Here is a 19,754-nt window from a genome sequence, read left to right on the forward strand (position 1 = left end):
TCTTTCATTTAAAACTTTAATATTCAGCAAGTTTGAAATAATCGTTTTCACAAAAAAAAACTACTTGCCAACAGCTCTAAATACCTGGAGCAGATTCTTAAATCCAATTGCTTGTTCAAAATCTCCCTGAAGATGGTTAATAAAAAATCTCAAATTAAGAGGCAGCACTGAACTTGGGACTCCCCTTTAAACCCTTGCTCTGTTGTCCAATACACAGGAACCACCATCCCTGAGGATGCTCTGCTGGCCTCTAGGCTACCTGCTTCTGCCTGTGTCCCTTAGGGTGTACCCCATGTAGCAGCCGGAACGACCCTGTAAAACCTGGACTCAATCAGGCCCTTCCCTGCCTGCTCAACCTGCTGGGCTTTCCTACCACTCTCACAAACTCCTATGCACTAGTTCCCCCTGATGCACGGGGAGTACGTTCCAAGACCCCTAGTGGATGCCTGAAACTACAGATAATACCAAACCTCTACATGTGCTATGTTCTTCCTTACCCATCAGTAACTGGCAGTTTTGTCTACAAATTAGGCATAGTAGAATATTAACAACAATAACTGTTAATACAACAATTATAACTATATGCTCTAGTAAAAGTTATGTGACTATGGTCTCTCCTTCTCTCAAAACCCAGGTTTGTTTCTGAGAGGGCCTGGCTTCACCATTGGTCCTGCCTCACTGCCATGTAGTACCGGAGCTGAGCTTCCATGGTCTACCCTGGCTCCTTGGCACTCCCGTGAACGGAGGTTCAACTGGGCACCATGTCCTAGAGAAGCGGTTTCATCACAAAGAGGCTGCTTTGGGTGGCATCCTTTTCCCTAGACAACTTCAAGTCTGCCAGAAATGCAGCAGTAGCTCCTTCGCCAGCAGATGCCGCTCCCCAGTGGTCTTGATGTTCTTCAGTCCACACCTATCCCCCTTCCCCGCAGCAGGAGGCTTGGGTTTCCGGTCTAGGCAAACCCTTGCTGGGGTCTCTGCACAGACTCAATGCTTCCGACTCTCAGGCTTTTCTTCTTCACTATTTCATGAGAGAAGATCCATCTGTACCACACATCTTTAGCAACCTCAACATATGATCTTTTCTGTAGTAAGTTGAGATCTTTCACCTTTTCACTTGCCAGCTTCACTACTCCTACATTTCAGGGCTACTATTAAATAAAATAATGACTCAGGTGGGATGAGGCTGGATACGGATAGCAAGAGTTTATCATGCTGCTCAGAATGCTGCAATTTAGCTTACGAATTGTTTGCTTCTGGGTTTACCTTTTAACATTTTCAGATCACAGGTAACTAAAACCTCAGAAAGCGAAGCCGGGGGCAGCTGTGTCAGCTGGCCCCTGGTGATGCTCTGGTGTAACTGGCCACCAGCTCCGCCCCTTCCCTTCCCACTCTGCACAGCCCGCCACCTTCTGTGTGCTCCCCACACCAGGCCCTGGAGAGTGGGGTCTGCGCTTCGAGATGGCTCTTCTTCACCTGCAGTCACTTCCCTAGACTCTCACTTGCTCTGGCCCTTTCTTCACTTCTCTTGTTCAGATACCAATTTCAAGAGACATGATCCCTATTCACTATTTAGAGAAGCAACATGACTTTTCTGACAACACCTGACTTTATTTATTTATTTTTTTTATTGTAAACAAATGGGATACATGTTGTTTCTCTGCCTGTACAAGGCGTAAAGGCATACCATTTGTGTAATCATAAATTTACATAGGGTAATGTTGTTTGATTCATTCTGCCATTTTTTTCCCTTCTCCCCCACCCCTCCCACCCCTCCCCCTCCCTCTATACAGTCCTTCCTTCCTACCTGACTTTATTGATTTCGTAAAATCCTGTCTTTCCCGCTAGAATTTAAGCATCCTGAGGACAAGGTCCTTCGTGTTAATGTTCAGTGCATTTTCTCCAGTTCCTAGAAATATGCCTGCAGCCTGGGGCATACTCAGTACTTTGCTGAATGAATGAATGAAACGAGGGAGTGTTAAATTAAGAAAGGAAGGAAAATGAGCAACTGGGTTGGCTGGCCTTCAGCAGGGTATCACCTAATGTATCAATAACAAAAGTAAAACGCGTTTCTTTTCTAAAACCATTCAACTGAAGTAATATATTTGGAATTGTCAGCAAGGTCACGCTCTTGGTGTTCGGCTCTATGTATTTAATGTAGTTTGTAAGTACAAACTCCTACGTCACTTTCTGTTTGGAAAGGAGAATATCAGCATAACAATTCCTGGTTATATCATTTATAAACATGCAGATCTGGATTATTAAAGATTAATGCATTTTAGGATTGGTGTCGGCATTCCGTTTGTCTCATGCCGAATCCAATTCTGTTCTTCATTAGTCAACGACAACCCACATCACCCTGTTATGGAAGAGAAATCAAAGGTGCAAGTGTGTGAATTGAGAATAAGTGATGAAACTGATTAGTAAGAGACTTAACGGCTATAATCAATCAACACATCATAATAATCCTGGCTTCGGCGTTATCAGAAGACAGGGAAATAAACATTACACTCTGCAAAACGGTTTTGATCCTTCTGCAACAGCGACCTATTCCCTTTTAGAAAACACAGCAATAGAGTAGAAGTTCAGGAACACCTTGGCCACGAGCACTACGTTACCATTTTCCAAAATACCCACGAAAGGTTTTTGAAAGTTTTTCCTTCTAAGCTAAAATTAGGTCATGAAGCTTTGAAGCCCTCCACTCTGAGTCCTCAGGACAGCAGGCCTGTATCAACAGCCTTCTGCACAGGTGGCACACTGCTGGTTCAAGGAAAGAGACTTGGTTGAGCCCAGGTTTGTCATAGTGACGTCTTCTCAGTGCCAGAAATGAGAAATGTCTGCAGTGCCTCTTCAGAGAACAACGCAAAAAACACTTGAGATGTGTGGATGGACGGTTGGGTCAACCAAGAGAACCCGTGGGTCATGCCACATGACAGAGCAAGAAAAGTCCGCAGGGCTGCCCCAGACGGAGGCGCCCCTGCAGCTTCACATACAGACCAGGGTAAGGAGGGAAGGTGCTGAGAGGGTTTCACAGGAACAACCTAACTTATTTTTAATTAAGAGGGGAAGAGAAGCAAGCAAGTGGGATGTGTATTTTGAAAATTTCTAATGCTCTTTATTTCTGAGTGTGGAACAAGCAGGTGAGGAAAAGCTTAATTTGAAACGTACTGGAAGGGATCAACCGAAAAGACTGTGCTTTTGGATCAGAAGGCACCGTCCCTTACTCCAAGTGCTCAGCCTGGGATACAAGTGTCACCTCATGGAGGGGAGCTCAGGACATGGGCAGCTGCTTGCCCACCAGGCTCTGTCCAGGCAGTACAGGGAGGCTGTCCACCCCACACTGGACCCACACGTAGGTCCTTTGTGCTAGGGGTGGAGACTCCGGAGCCAGCATTCTGGTCTACATTTTTAGACATTGTGCTGAAGGGGAAGGTTGTGCATCCCACTGCCAACAACAAAGCCCCACAGAGCTACACTTCATCTCCCTGAGACAAAATAGACAAAATATATCACTGCTTTCTTAACTGCTGCTAAGCATCATTTGGAAAGGATTGGAAATTACTGTTTTGTATAACACACAAATATTTTACATTGTAAGGGAAAAAAATACTGGCTAAGTTCTCTTGGTTTGTAAAACTGCTGAATTGATGTTTTCTGTGCTGCCACAGATTAAAAACATGGATAGATCAATGGCATTTTGTGTTAAAAATGTTTTTTCTTTTTTTTTTTCCTGCTCAGTTTGCCAATAAGTAGCATGGATCTTCCTTGCAACAAGCTGCAGCAGTATTTCCACCTCCAGAGGGGCAAGAAGGAGCATGTGATAGATGTTCTGAAATAGGTATCAGGGATGGTGACTGTGCAGACACCCCTGTAATCAAAGCAAAGCCACTTCAGTCTACTAAGTCTGTCCTGGAAGGACACTGCCTTAGAATCATGTACATACAGAAATAAACCCCAAATATTACCTGGAGTTTTATTAAGTAAGGATGAATTAAAAAGTGGAAAATTTATTTATTTAGGATGGATTAGGCTTGAGCCTAAAATAAGATTTTAAAATATAGACAGAATGTATTAAATGAAAGAGAGACACTGGGTTGGTTCCTCCATTGTGCATTTCATAGGAACTAATCTTGATAAATTACTCCAGGAACTACCATTTCCTTTCACTAAAATCCTTCCTGTTCACTCTGGTTCATGACTAACTCTTAACTGCAATTCATTTTTCTCTTTCCCATTATAGCAGCCTTCCAGAATCTGCTTGTCTGAATGTCAAATTAAGCAAGAAAATTAGCTTTTTGACCAGAATATCTTCTTGTTTGTATTTGCAGCGACATCAGTCCATACAGCAATCTCGTTAGCTCCCACTTGCTAAGTGGGGACAGGGTGGGCTTGGAATACACCACAGCGCTTCTTGAGGAGGTACTTTCCAGATTTAGTTGAACAAATACAACCTTTCTGGGGACCCCCGCTTTTAGCGTCTAATCTCTTCTCTGTGGGGTACAAATTTGTCATGGCAGGCTGGTATGCTGGATGCATGTCTCACGAACTAGGAACTGACAAATGGAGTTTTGGAGAAGGGACTTAAAAATGAAGGAACTGAAGCTTCATGATAAGTAAGGGCCATATCTGGCTAAACTGTGCACAGGCTCTTAACATCTGGGAGCCTTTTCAAAAGGCAGTGAGTGACCAGAGGCACTTGCCAGGCAGGAGTCAGTATTAGTGAAGGGGTACAATGTGTCCCCTGGGCTGGAGGTGGAGAACACGCAACTGTTGAGGGAACAAGAGAGCCTGTGGAGACAGTACACACAGAAAGAGGGCAAGGAGGAGGGGCTTGAGAGATGAATAAAAGATTCTTCTAACCCAGCCTGCCTTTCAAGGTCTCTGAGCTCCCGACCACCCTGGCCCGGGCCCCTCCCTCAGTCAGCAGTTGCGGGTAGTGGGGAGGAATGGATGGTGAGCTACCTCACATAGCAAGTAACGTTAAAAAGAGGGGCTTTTGTTTTTATATTTGACGCAATTCTATTTTGTTTCTGTCTCCGATGGCTAGGGAGACGTGCTTTTGGTATCTAGTACCATGCAAAAAGAATGGATGCAAAACCAATGCCCACAAGTGCCTAATTTTGTGATTTTGGTCCTAATTTATCACAATAAGTGGCCCACAGTCAGGCAGAAGTGACTTCACTCCACCTAAAAATGGACTTGGCATACATGCCAAATGCCAAAATCAAAGAAACAAACAAAAAACTATTCAGAAATTTGTAGTTACTACCCTTAGATCTTCATTAACAAAACCAATGAAATATCACCAGTAGTCTAAACACTTAAAGTTTTGCTGCTTTTCAGACTATGAGCAGTTAATATCTGCACACCCATCACATCCCATGCACACACACACTGTATGTTCACCCTTCTTAATATTTAAACACGGTTGCTGCTTATAGCACATGCAGGAAAAAGCTGACAAAAGCCTTTGGCCAATAAAATAAAAATAAAAAACTTCAGCTTATTTACATTTTTGCTTTGTTAGTAAACTGGAATGGTTGGCTCAGGAGGCAAGACGAGTGAAATGAACATTCAACGAATCTTCTGGCAACAGCAATGCATTCTGATGTAGTGCTGAATCAGCTGCCCCAACACGCTGGGGGAATTAGGGCTAGTCTAAGACCTACACAACATGTTCAAAACCCTATAGGTCTTTCTCCTTAAACCACAGTACACAACTATAGGAAGTAACCCAAGAGACAGCGTAGTGATCATTTATTAGAGGAATGTTTAATACCAGACATTTCAGAATTAACTGTACCTGACATAAGGTTTAATTTAAGTGCATACACATGCACACTATCAATGAGTAAAATGGAGCTATTTCATTTCTGTCTCCAAATATAAATATATCGCTATGAAGGTGGAGAAATGAAGAGAGAATAAGTAAAACAAGACAATTTATACTGGCACTGGGGGAAGGAAAATGTATAGTTTGTTTCCGTCTCAAATGCTTGTTTAGATCAGGGCTGAATTCTTTACCTTCCGTCTATGGAAACCTGCAACCTGGAGCCCAGTCATGTGCAAACAAAGGAGAGAATCCACGTGGCTAGTAACCACAGGAAATTTCCATGCTGCCTTTCACAGGAAAGCAGGAAGGAAAAAGCCCCACTGAGGAAGGGACGCAGCAGGGCTAGTCCCATGTCTCCCGGCGGCAGTCATTCCCAGACGCTCGCTGGCGGGAGGGCAAACTGCGGTGGGTGGAGCAACGGTGTCACAGGCAGAAATCAGAACCAGCCATTTGGGGTGCTTTACTGGTCTCTGTAATCTGCTGTGGATTCCATTTACCAGGCAGAGATGGAGAAAAATGGTTGTTCTTTTTAACAAATGCTAGGAAAGCAATACTAGACCCTCCACAACATTTTGGCTTTTGCTTATTCCATCTATCAGCTACACAACAGCTGTACATTTTACAAGGATTTGATGGAGAGACAATGACTGAATGAGCCAGTCTGTGACTCAGGGAGAGGTAGCATCAATATACAGCAAGAGGTAACGAGAGAGAAGCAAGGTCAGAAACAAGAAGTTAGTGCTGGGGATGAGAGGAAGAAGAGGAACAAAAGCAACCAAATCTACACAAAGGAAATAAAGGGACATTCCAGATAGACGCACCTATGCGAGTAGTTTGAAAGCTCTGTCCTGGGAGACCCTGGAGTCTTGACAGGACATTGCATTTCACAGGTTCACACTCAAAGCCAAAGACTATGTATGAGCTTAGCATCGAATGCACAGATCAGCAAAATTTAAAAACTAGGGCTAGAGATGGGAAAAGAAAAGAAGATGGCAAACAGGTCTAATTTTTCTGTAAATAAAGGTGTATTTGCATTTAATTACAAGTAAATAATAATCAAAAAGCAAATATCAACTTTCTGATCAACTCAAATTGTGGTTTATTACCAATGACCAAGTCACAAAAACACATGACATAATGTAAGTTGGCTAACTCAACACTTTTAATATTGAGAATAAGGATGTGGATTTTAGAGAAATGTTAATTTTTAAAAAGTGTGTGGTGGCGGGGGATACAGGCGAGGTGGATAAAAATGGAAATAGAAACCTGTAATTTTTTTCAGCAAAAATCTGTTGGGATTTTTTTTTTAATCCCACTAAAATAGCACTATACATTTTTTTGATAAACACCTAAAGACTTAGGTTGACTGTCCCTAGGCTTACCTATGGGAACAGAGAGAGGAGAAACAGGACACCTGGATTCAAGTCACGGACCACTCCCAAAGGGCTAGGACGAGGCTGCTGAGAGTTCCCTGGCTCCTCTATAACTCAGAAAAGTGCTCCTTCCCCTGAGAGCAGGCTGGCTGTCAACCCTGAGCTGCTGCCTGGGAGCAGAGTTCCAGTGTGTGCTGGTCCCGAGTAGGGCACTGCTCACAGCTGACTGATGTCATCTCTAAAAACAATCCTGAACTACATCTATTGTTAAATTTCAGGCTAGCCTGTCCACCCATCATAGAGAAATCAACTTGCCTATGGTCGGACTAAAGCAAGTGTTAATTGTCGCACTAAAATTTTATGTGTAGAGATAGTAGCAAAAATTCTGTTAATCTTGGAGATAGAATTTTGTCTTCTTTATTTTCTCAGTCCCAACCCTCAAGAAGAGCAGCGTGGGGGCTGGGGTTGTGGCTCAGAGGTAGAGTGCTTGCCTGCCATGTGTGAGGCCCTGGGTTCAATCCTCAGCACCACATGTAAATAAACAAAATAAAGGTCTATCTATCAACATCTTAAAAAAATTAAAAAAAAAAAAGAATTTATAAAAAAAAAAAAGAGCAGCTGTGGGCCTTCTTTTCAAGTAAGAAGAAAAATAGATTGGACTGTGTGAAAATATGCCATGCAATTTATGGCTAGCTCTGGCAGTCCACCTGAAGAATCTTGGTAATCAGAGCAATCCATAACTTGAAACTTCATATATACCTTGTGAACACCACTGGATTAAGAATCAGGAACATGCTGCCAAAACCAACCACACTTCTCTGGATGGTAATTACAGTGGACAAGTCTCAATTTGAATAATAACAATAACTGAAGGCAACAACAATAATCAACAGGCATTAAATGCTCACCAAGTCCTACAGGTAGCACGTACTGGTCTTATAAGTAGCAAGTACCTGCCCTATTTGTCGCATGTACCTATCTCACATGTAGCACATACTGTGTCTTACATGCAACAGCACATTCCTTATAGTGGCCTTATGAGATGTGATTATTACTTTACAGGTGCAGAAACTGAGGCTCAGAGAGGCTTACTCAAGTTTACTCAACAAGTAAGTGGCTTGTTGATAAGAGGAGGGAGCGATCAGCTGTTAAGAAAGCCCACTCATCCAGCTCAAAAGTTCACTGCAGTTCTACTTGAGACAAAGGTGGACAAATGCCAAAATTGTTCATCAGACTTTCTAAGAGGCTCCTCCCCTTAGAACAACACTAAGGTTAAGAAATGTTCTCTTTGTTATGTTTTACATGCTTGACAGTAAATACACCTTCACACTCAGCAAAGGAGAGTCAAGAATTCACTTCAAGAGTTATCACTACAGGCAGGTATGGTGGCACATGCCTGTATTGCCAGCAACTCAGGAGGCTGAGGCAGGAGGACTGCAAGCTTGAGACCAGCCTCCACAACTTAGCTATGCACTGTCTCAAAAAATAAAAAGGGCTGGGGATGTAGCTTAGTGGTACAGCATCCCTGGGTTCAATTCTAGTTCAACAACAATGACAAAGGAAAAAAAAAACAAAAACCAACAACAACAAAAAATCAAACTAACAAAAAAAGTATCACTAAGAAAGGTGAAGCTTTTGCTGCCTGATTTCTTCCCTGTACTAAAATCAGCCAATACGGACTCCGATGCAGCAGGGCTGGCTGGGGCACTGCTGACACAAGTTTAAAAAACAAGCTCTCTGCTTTCAACAACATTTTCAAGGAAGAGGAAAGTTTTCTGTTACAAAAGGAATTGGCCGGGAGAAATTGAAAGGAGATGCTTGTCTTCCCCCCCCGCCCACACCAGCAGTTACTGGGAGCACGGGCAGCAACCATGCTGGTACGTGATCAATGACCAACTTTTACCCCAACACACACGGCACTGGACTAGGCGACCAGTTAAACATGCCGAGCTACCTCTCCTCTGTGTGCACGGTCTCATGACCTAATGCCTGACCATCCAGGACCGCAGGCCCAGCGCGAGCTCTTCTCTTCAGGTATGCGCTCTACGCTACATCAAAACCCACTCAATGAAAACAAAAGCTCAGAAATCTCCACCTGGAAATGATAAACAGACGTACAAAAATCTTCAGATTGTCAACTACACATGTCGGGTATAAACCTTTCCTTTGTATCTCAGAAAAGATTAGTTATTAATTCAGATGAAGGAGTGAGCTCTTTTTTGAGGAATACAATATTTGATGTATGATTTTCCAACACTTAGGTGATACCTCAAGGACCATCTGAAATAAAAAAAGGGAACCTCCCCCCCAAAAAAAACCCTTCTGAATAGTAAAGATTACCTTAGGAATTCTGAAGCAGGGAGTATTTGCGGAGTTAACAAGCTTAAAAATGGGTAGGCCACGTCTTATTGCAAACGGGGGAGGGTAAGCAAACATTCTTGAAAGAAAGGTAACATTAAAATGCCTTAAAACTACAGCGAGGCCTGCATTATGGATGAATCTTAGAAACAATCTTTAGCCAAAAGAGCACGACACAGCGATCACACATGATGTGAGTGGAAGCAGTATTTTCTGATTTTCCCAGGGCCTTCCTAGTTTATGTTTGTGTTCCTCCTGTAATTATCAACAACACGACTTTATATCCTAAACAGTATACATTTCTACAAAGAAGTTTATCAACTAAAACTAACTCCATATACTTTGAATGCTTATAATGAAATTCTACAAAACAAAAATAACACCAAAAAAACTTCTAGAGAATATTTGAAGTGGAGGAAAGGAATAGGGCTTGAGACAAGGAAGGAGGAACATATAGGCAAGACAACAGCGTCAGTGACACTCTAATACTCAAACGGACAGTGGGTTCATGAGTATTCATGACAGTTAAGTTTCACGATTAGCATGCTATCTATGCTTACATATATATTCTATAATAAATATACATTATAATAAATATAAGTATTCCATAAATAAACATTTTTTGAAAATACAAAATCAATATAAATGAGAATTTATTAGCAATTCAATATCCATTCTGATAAGTAGTTCAAAGTGCTTTCTGGTGTCCATCTATATCATGTTAGCAAAGTTGCATAGAAAAAACTTAGACATAATTTAATGATAAAGGAAAGCGAGTTGCTTGGTGAGTTTAAATGTATGACATTTGACATAAGAAAGGTGGATCAGACATGAAACTATTGAAAAATAAATATTCAAATAAACAAATAACTCTGAGAACACCCTTGAGTGTGTTCTGGCACTGGTCAGTGTGTGAATGTGAGCAGACATGGGTAAGAACAAACCCTAAAAACACTTCAGAAATAACCACTGTGGTCTGTATTGAAGAGGACAATGAAAAACCAAGGCCATTGCTTGTGAACAACCACACTCCAGGGCACTTATCAGCAGAGGATCTTATTTAACAAAGCACTACAGAGTAAATGTTCAGAGATTAATTTTGTATTTCTGGCAAACTGAAAATATCAAAGTAGAAGGTATTTTACTGAATGGGTGGTAGACGCATTTGCTGGGAATCTTCAGGAACCAGGACTCTGGTGCGCTTCCGTGAGAATGCGGCTACATTCCTAATACAAGGTCCCATCACCAGGGAACAGTAACATACGTCATGGAGTGTGCGTGCCACTGTTGAATGTTAGAGCTGTCATCTAACAGAGGAAAACAGTGATGATTAAAAAGGTGATACCTGGAATACTTGCAGGAGAAATTGGGCCAGATCGAGACTGGTTGCTTCCTACAGGAGAGCCAACAGGAGAAGGCGACGGCCCCCCAGGGATGCTGGAGAGATGGGGAGATGCATGTGGAGAGAAAGGCGACTGGGCTGGGTTGCTCTGGTCCCCCTGGCTGCTTGTGGACCCAGACGCGCTGACTGCAGAGCTCAAGGTTGCTTCTGTTCCCGTGGGGAGGTCATCAATGGAGCCAGACAGGTCCTAACAAAGAAAGAGAAGCATGTATTTATAGGATAACACATATTTGGACCAACATCCAACTAACACACTATTTGAACATCTTAACAATGCCCCATCGGAGAAAGTTCTTTCTGGGTTAATGCCCAAGGTTGAGTATGGCCACTTTTTATTAGATGTTAATGAGCTCCCTCCTGGGATGAAACCATAAGATTCAGCATCTCCTAAAAAACGAGGAAAGCAGTACCTCTCTGCATAAAACCATCTTCTTGTTTTCCTTTCCACTGCCACACCAAGTCCATTAGACCTGAGCAAGATGCCTGCAGAAGAGCATGGGTGGTGACTTACCGTAGGAACGGAGAGCTTGGCTCTTACGTGAGGGCTTCTGTAAGCTGAGCAACCACGGATTTGGGTTCCTCTGTTTAGAATTCGACATTAGTGGACTAAATTTCAAACTAGGACGTTGTAACGTAGTAATAGTTTAAAAAAAAAAAATTGGTACCAGGAATTGAACCCAGGGGCGCTAAACCACCAAGCCACATGCCAGCCCTTTTTAAAAAGATTTTATTAGAGACAGGGTCTTGCTGAGTTGCTTAGGGCCTTGCTAAGTTGCTGAGGCTGGGTTTGAACTCACAATCCTCCAGCCTTAGCCTTTGAAGTCACTGGGATGACAGGTGTACACCACCGCACCTGGCTCCAGTCAAAAATTTAACCAAACTTTGTAGTGATGAATTATTACATTTGAAATAACAAAGTACCATTATAATAAAATAGTGATATTTGTATTTTTACGTGACATTGTGAAAATAAATTTCTTTGAAGTTATTCTGGCAGAAATGAGTCCTAATGTTATACCTTATGCCTTCATAAAATAATTTTATGCTAGTAATGCCATCTAATTTGACCATAACACCCTCTGAGGAAGTTATTAAAATCTCTGACAGGTTCAGAAAACTGAAGCTCAGAGAGCCAAAGTTACTGTTGAAGGTCACATTACTGAAGAAAGATACAGGAGCCAAAGAAATTAAGGGAAGAAGAAAGAAAAAAGCAGAAACATTCTTCTGTACCCCACAAATGGTGCCTCTTTACTGCTGTGTCCCATGGCCTATACCGGGAGCCACCAGCAGATGCTCAGTACCTAGACACAGGCCTGCAGGAATCACCAGACTCTGAGATCTCCAATGCTCCAAGCCCACGCAAGGCAGGAGACTAGATGCTCAATGAGTTCTAAATGCTGAGTTGCAGTATAAAAAGTATCTGTCCTGGTAATCCAGACTAAATATTGCAGAACGAAATGAGAAATACCTGGGTATGCTACTGCCTCAAGGTATATTTAATCCTAAAAGATAAGCTCTAATCACTCAATTTCATTAACGTTTAACTTTGTTTGCTATGGGGGCCTTTGAAACTAGGGCTTTGAAAACTGGTGGTGGAAGATGCTCTGGGTTCTAAGCATAAATGTAGCTCAGAAAATATGAAGGGGCAAGGTAAAGCAGAACTGGTCACAGCTCTTCAACTATGACAAAATGTCAAAAAGCAAACTCAAGATTAGGATCCCTGAATAGTTAATACCATGTAATTAACCTCTCTTTCCTCTTTTTTCTAAACAGTGAAACTGAATTATTAAAAAAAATTCTAAGTACAGCTGATGAGAACTTCACAAAAAGATGAATGTTACAAGGAAAACATGCTAAGATTAACTTCTCAGTAAAATAAAGAGTTATCTTCAATGTAAAATAATTGTGCTTATGAAAAACAACAAAATGGCAACAGGGTAGATAGAAAATGTTACCCCTAGAAAAAGTATTATCAAGTCCCCAAAATAAAATGAGTTAGGTTCAATCAGATTTTAGAATTGAGAGATAAAACAACCCTTTCTGCACAGGGTTGGGAGATCATGACTGTGCACACATGTGGCTGGTAAACTTCATATTAAACTTGATTACTGGATTCCACCATAGTTCTATCCAGGGCTTCTGAAGTGAATATAACCCTGAGGAGTCGGGTAGACTGGCTACTTAGCCAGTTACATGTTAGGTACAATGCGGAACGCAGTCACACTTCAGTCATCAAGGCAGTTACCAGAATTCCTGCAAACAAAAACTTAGGCTAACAGATGTGCACGTGTTCACACATACTGACGTGTTCCCAGAGAAACGGGAGCTGCAAGCTGACTTCTCGCTGTGCGCAACCCTGGAACTTCAGGGGGCGGGAGTAGGGAAGAGAGGTGGGCCTCTGAGGATCCGCTCTGTGTCTGCCTCCCAACCATCCCCTTTCTAACTGATGGAACCAACTCAGGAACGTGCAAAGGGACCTGCCTGAGTGGCTCCTGAAAGCAGCGTGTGGCACACTGGGGCCTGCAGGCTGGACGTGGCCCTGTCTTGGCTCTGCCCTCAAGCCACACATTTTTAAACATTTGGAAAAAACCAGAAGATCGCTATTTTGTGACATGAAAAGTATATGAAGTTCAAATTACAGTGTCCACAGCATATCACTGGAACTGGCCACGTCCACTCCTTTCAGAACTGCCTGTGGCTCCTGGGGCCAATGGCAGAGCAGAGCAGCTGTGACAGAGAACACATGGCCGCATAGCCAGGCAGGTTTACATCCGGTTCTGGCCAAAAGAACAGCAATGCTAGTTTGCCTGACCTCCTTCACCACTTCCATAGGAGAAAGATGTGAACTGAGTGGGGCCTCGGCTGCACCGCAGAGACCGAAGGCACACGATCCACACTCACCCTCCCAAGAACAGGCTCTTCCTCCTCCTCCACACCCTAAAAAGCTCAAGTGACAGCCAGATTGTGTGCACTCTTCTAAAAATATCCTCCCAACCCTGGGAAGCTATGGCGAGGCAGGGAGGTGGCCTCCTGGAGCCAGGTGCTTCTTGACCTAACACTTGAGGGGAGGGAGCAAACAAAGCACCCAGGGAGGAAGCTGGTTCCCATGATGCTTCAGAGATGCACAGTTCAGTGGGTTATAAGGTAAACAACCACTTTCAATTATGCTACATATGGAACTAACATAGAAGACAATGCAGACCCAGTTTTTAAGAGATCATCAATTCTCATTCAACAGTCTAATGCAAATCATTCTTCATAAAAAACAAAATGTCACTTTGAAATCTTTTTAATTCTCTGCGCAATCCACAATCCCCTTCCATGTCCTCCCTTAAAACTCCACGTTATGGTTGAGAAAGTGACACGGGGGTGTTAAGAGAGCTTCATTCAAGTTGCAAAGGCATCAAAAACATTTCTGTTATTCAACAATCTGATCAAGGAGCTATCAAGAGGAAGATATAAAGACGAGGGCTGTCTTCCTGCTCACATGTCATCAGATTTCAGTGCCGACTAGACCTTGGTGCAGCTGAAGAGTAATAAAAGATAGAGTTTTTCTATTACTGTTATACACACGTAACTTTTATGTAAATTATATGGAAATATTCCCGCCCTGCAGATACTTAGGGCATCCATATGTAGAGCAATCTTAAAACACACTAATAAAAGAAGTTCAACGGTGGTTTAAGCATCCAGCCTAGTTAACAAAGAAGCTCTGTAACTAATGCTCCCCTGGAGGACAATTTAGTCAGCAGGGCACTGACTCCCTTCTTCTTTTATAAGTACTGTCAGATCTACATCGCCTGTAAAGAACAGAGAAGCCTCGCTGCATCTCATTCTAGGCGAGGCACCTTCAAGCTACACTGCTTCCACTTATCTTGCTGGCAAGCTGGCAGGTAGAGGAACTACAGGGAGGGTCTTCAGGGGCAGGAGTTGCCCTGCCCCACAGCATTCCTTAAACTCTTGGCTGTCCTGATGGAGTGATGAGTAAGGCAATGACTTCCCGGGCTCATGCAGAGTAGAATCCTGTTCTGTCATCCTAATTTGCTTTGGCAAAATCCTGTTATCAAGGTGGGTTTTTAGTATCTGATGTCACTTGAAACACTGAATATTTTCCAAAACCCAAAGAATGTGACTCCTGCTATCGATGGTAAATTAATTTTTTTTTAAATCACCATCTAAAAACCCCTCAAAATTAACAACTTATTTTACTTTAAAACAATTGAAATGAACGTTCTCTGCAAAGCTTTTCCTCCGCAACCACTCCTTTACCCCTTCACCCTCTTTATCCACGTACAATCTTCATTCTAACCCAAGTGACAGGTAAAGGGATTTAACTGTGCATAGAATGACAAGCCACCAGAGAGTAGTAACAATCTCATCAGACTCTTGAAGCCAGAATTAGAGACAGACAGGATAGAGATGTGATCCCTTCGAATTGAGAAAATGGAGGCCAGTTTGGATCTGGGAAGTTGGAGATCGCCCTTGGGAGACTAGAACGTCAGTATCTCCAGAGCCCTTTGATCACCAAGATTACCTGCCTGTCCTACCCCTCCCAAAGGCTGCAGACAGGGAATCCCTACTGAATGCCCCTGGATTGCTACCTACCTGGATCCTCCATTTGGCCCTTCCCCCTGCCCATCTGCTTCCCACCTTTTGGACATCCCACCAGCATCTCCTGGGCCTAGTCAGGTAAGCAGCCGGGAGAGAGCAGAAGAACAAAGGAGACGTTAGGGGCAAGGTGCTCTCACTTCTTGGGATACCAGATTATCAGCTATGGCCCCCTTCTCTTGTGTTACTACCTTTAAATAAACCTGCTCTATATGTGTGCCTTGGCGTGCTTCTCTAGTGTTCAAAGTTCAACATCTGAGGAAGCAGAACCAATCACCCATAACTAGTAGTATCACTATGACAAGAGAAAAGTTAACCCTGATTCGACATGCTGGGCCAGGGCCAGGGATGCCAATGACAGAAGGAATATGTACAGCAACATTCTACGAAGAAGGCTCACAGCAAGAATTTTCAAAGATCTACATGTAAATACAATAAGACGTGTGTAACATTAGGTACAAATACTCTTGTGTCTAAATATTGCATATGAACGTCCCTGGAAAGATTTTACATTGCCGTAATGTGACTTGCTACATCAAAAGACATCTTTGGCTTTGGTGGTGTTCAATTTAGCATTAAGTTAGCCTACTAAAAAATAAATTCAGTTAACACTGGTGATATTTAACTATCTTAAAGAACTGGGAATAAGTTGGAAATTTTACTCCCTTGCTTAATTAAATAAGTGGGTTTTTAAAAAACCAAATGAACTTCAAAATACTCCAAGCTCTGGCTCTCGATACAATGCGGTGATGGTGCGGGATGAGCATGGGTAGTAGGTGGCCCCCAGCTGCACACGTCTGGGCATCTCTTGTTCAGAAGTGCCCCAGAGAGCGTGGGATAAACACTGAGTTAGAAACAGAGAAGAGATTTTAATCAATGCAACCAGCCCAGGTCTCTTGTTTCAGGGTTTTAATAGGATACAGTTAATGATTTCTCACTGTGACTTCCCATGGGTTTAAAACTTAGGTTAAAATGCCAGTTCACTGGTCTTCAAAAAAGTCTCTTAGATATCTCGGAAGCAGAAAAAGCATCTCTTCTCCAGTTTAGAATAATAACCATCAAGTGTAGACATACATAGCTCTCTTCAACAGACCCTAACTTTCTTAAGGATAGTGACTCCTGTGCCAAGTGTGGGGCAGAGAGAGGAGGGATCTGACTGTTGTCAGGAAGATGCCACTAAATTTATAAGCGCTACAGTGAAATATGGCTGCAAACACCACAGGAAGTAGCATAGCATGTGCAAGTATTTCTGAATATTTACCACAGACCCTCTACTGAAAATCACTGACCTAGCTATTAAAATTTAGTAATGAATTCTCAGTCGTATGGTTCTAATCCATATCCTGGAAGTCAAGGCTTTAGCTTCATTAGGCTCTGAGCTCTCCCAAAACGTACTGTGAGGTGACTCTGTATCTTCCAACCTTATTTTGGAACTATTGTTTTAAACATGTGATGTAAATATACCTTGAAATTGATATTGTATTTGAGCTAATGATTTGACGAAAAGGGGGCTACCTCACAGTGACTCTGAAATTTCCATGTTTCTATGCTTCTCAGCACATACCTAGGTTCTAATGCTGTGTTTCAAGATAGTGCCCAATTCCCTGCTGCTCTCACTCAACTAGACAGCAAATGAATTTAAAGCTTTAGACTTCCTGTCTAAGCAAGGAAAATGCAAAGACAGGAAAGACAGAGTCCACAAAGATTTTAAGGCCTTAAAACCACTGTTTCCTCGAGGCTCTTACATGTCTTAGAACTAAGTCACGTCTTATTTTTTTATTTAAACATGTCTAAATAAATACTATATGTGACAATATTTACAAGGCATAGTCTTAAGACATATGACGCCAACTGGAAGAAAAAGTTTGATGTTCATTTAAAACTAGTCAAGGGGCTGGGGAGATAGCTCAGTCGGTAGAGTGCTTGCCTTGTAAGCACAAGGCCCTGGGTTGGATCCCCAGCACCCGCCCCCCCCCCCCAAAAAAAAAAAAACTAGTCAAAAGTTCCATAAACCATAAGTTTTGGAACAAAACATAAAACAAAAGTTCTCAAAACCATACCCAAAAGCCAGGGATAATACAAGAAAAATTTACAAGGCAAAATTCATTTTAAAAGAGGCATCAAGAACCACTTTTCGGCAACTGATGGTCACCCTCTCATTCCTCCTCAAAGATCGCATTATGGTGACTTTCATTTTAAGGGGACATCTATAGGACAATCAGCTAAACCGACACTTTACAAAAGTGGGATTCAGAGGTAAGTAGCACACTATTATAAATATTAGTATAATGGTCATATTTCCTTTGTTTTTAAAAAATCAGCACCTCAAATGAACCCTTGAAAATTTAGAGCGTGCTGCCAAATTCAGAGGTGGGAAACAACGTAATGACATGTACGTCGTGTCAGGACGGTTCATTTCGATCACAAAGGTCTCCTGGACCCCACCGCGCGGTCCGCGCTGGGTTCTGCAGGGGACCGCCAGCGCTCCCACGGGCGCCCGTCCGAAGCCGCGGCAGGTCAGGGAGCACGCAGGGCAGGCCTGACCGGGATACCACGCGACGGACCTTCACCTACAGACCGGCTTCGCGGGTGAGGGACTTGGAGTCGCCCTATATCTGGAATCGACGCTGCCCTCCTTGGCCAGACTCACGGGAGCGTCACAGAGGCGAGCGAGGGCCAGGCCGGCCGCTGCGGAGCCCGGGGCCTCGCCGGTGTCCTGCGCCCGCCCCGGGGAAATGACAGCGCCCTTCGGCTGTGGTTCACTCTTCCCACCGTCGAGCGTCCCCGGACTCCGCGCCGGGCAGGTGGGCCCTTCCCGCCCTAAGGTCGAGGCGGCCAGGCTGACAGGCCGCGAGCGGCGGCGAGCGCTGGACGGCCCGGCGGCTGCAGGACACCTGGACACCTGTGTCTGCGGCACAGCCCGCTGAGGTCCGCGGCGGGCTGGCGCGGGAGAAGCGCAGAGAGGAGAGCACGGAGGCCTTGGTGTTTCTGCCGGCTGTCCTGCCGGGTTGGGGCACTGCATCCGAGCGTCATGGAGCCTCCATGCAGAGGCCGGAGAACAGGCACGGCGCCGGGCAGGGGCACTGCATCCGTGCGTCATGGAGCCTCCATGCAGACAGGCCCGCGAACAGGCAGGACGCTGGAGGGCAGCTGCGGAGTGCAGGATGTGAGGCTTCACGGCACGGCCGCTGTGCTGGGAGGGCCAGGGGCAGCGAAGGCGCCCAAGGGCAGCGTGGAGGGCGGGCTCTGAGGGAGGCGGGGCACGGTGAGCAGGGGCTACGCGCTGGGCGAGGATGCCTGCGGGAGAGGAGGCCAGCCGCAGAGGGAGGCAGCCGCGGAGGGCCTCGCGCCTCCCGTGCGGGAAGTACAGGCCTGCGTTTTTAGGAGCCAGGGAACCGACGGAGGTCCAGAGGCGAACTTTAATATTCTTACGGAAGAGGAAAAAGGATGTAGTGAGGTGACAAATACAAAATTTAAAACTTTTTCAAGGAAAAAATAATCATAACCTCTAGTGAAGAGTGAGCAAAGATCATACTGAACATGCTTTAAATTGCAGGCACACTTTGAGAATTGGTACAATTTTTAAAATCTATATATTTTTAGCATTTTATGAAATTAAACAACCAACAACAATCAGAGTAACAAGGGCCTGAGTGACTGCAGTACAGTTATAAAGCAGGGCGCTTTCAGGTCGCGATGGTTTCGGGATCTACAGCCGTCCTACTCACTTCAGTTCTGTGTGAGAATCAATGGACAAAATGACTTGAAATCCTTAAAACTGCACAACAGTATCTAAATGCTGATTTTGAGTACCACAGGCCCTTAAAAGAACATGTTCTCTTAATATACTACTCCAAAGCCATTGGTGACGATTCCTGAGACGCTCAGTTGCTGGGGTGGGGTTTAGGCAATGACCCTGTGGGGGCTCCTAGGCCGGTGCTTTGAAAATATCCTTGTCAGCTATGAACCTATAAATATTAATGATCCATGTACGCTGAAAGCAAATTGACAAACTAACAAGATCTGTAAATACATAAGACTTAGACTTTGCCTACTGATCCCAGTTTTTACCAGTGAAAGCATATTGTTGAGTCTGTGGAACAGAGAAGCCATCAACAGCACCCTCTGCATCTCTCACGGGCAGAACCTCACTGTGTATTTCAGGAGCGGAATGCTAAGCACG

The 19,754-nt window shown here is 43.7% G+C and overlaps 1 protein-coding gene across 6 annotated transcripts in view; it reads right to left on the bottom strand.

Annotated features, from left to right (window-relative positions):
- Positions 1-19,754, bottom strand: part of Arid1b (AT-rich interaction domain 1B) — a 389,935-nt gene that overhangs the window by 102,332 nt on the left and 267,849 nt on the right. For all 6 annotated transcript variants that reach the window (XM_047557068.1, XM_047557066.1, XM_047557067.1 and 3 more), the window contains exon 5: positions 10,907-11,150. In XM_047557068.1, the coding sequence (XP_047413024.1) occupies positions 10,907-11,150 (244 nt within the window). The remainder of the gene's footprint in view (positions 1-10,906; positions 11,151-19,754) is intronic.

Source organism: Sciurus carolinensis, chromosome 7, assembly GCF_902686445.1.
Source record: "Sciurus carolinensis chromosome 7, mSciCar1.2, whole genome shotgun sequence".
NCBI classification, from domain to species: domain Eukaryota; kingdom Metazoa; phylum Chordata; class Mammalia; order Rodentia; family Sciuridae; genus Sciurus; species Sciurus carolinensis.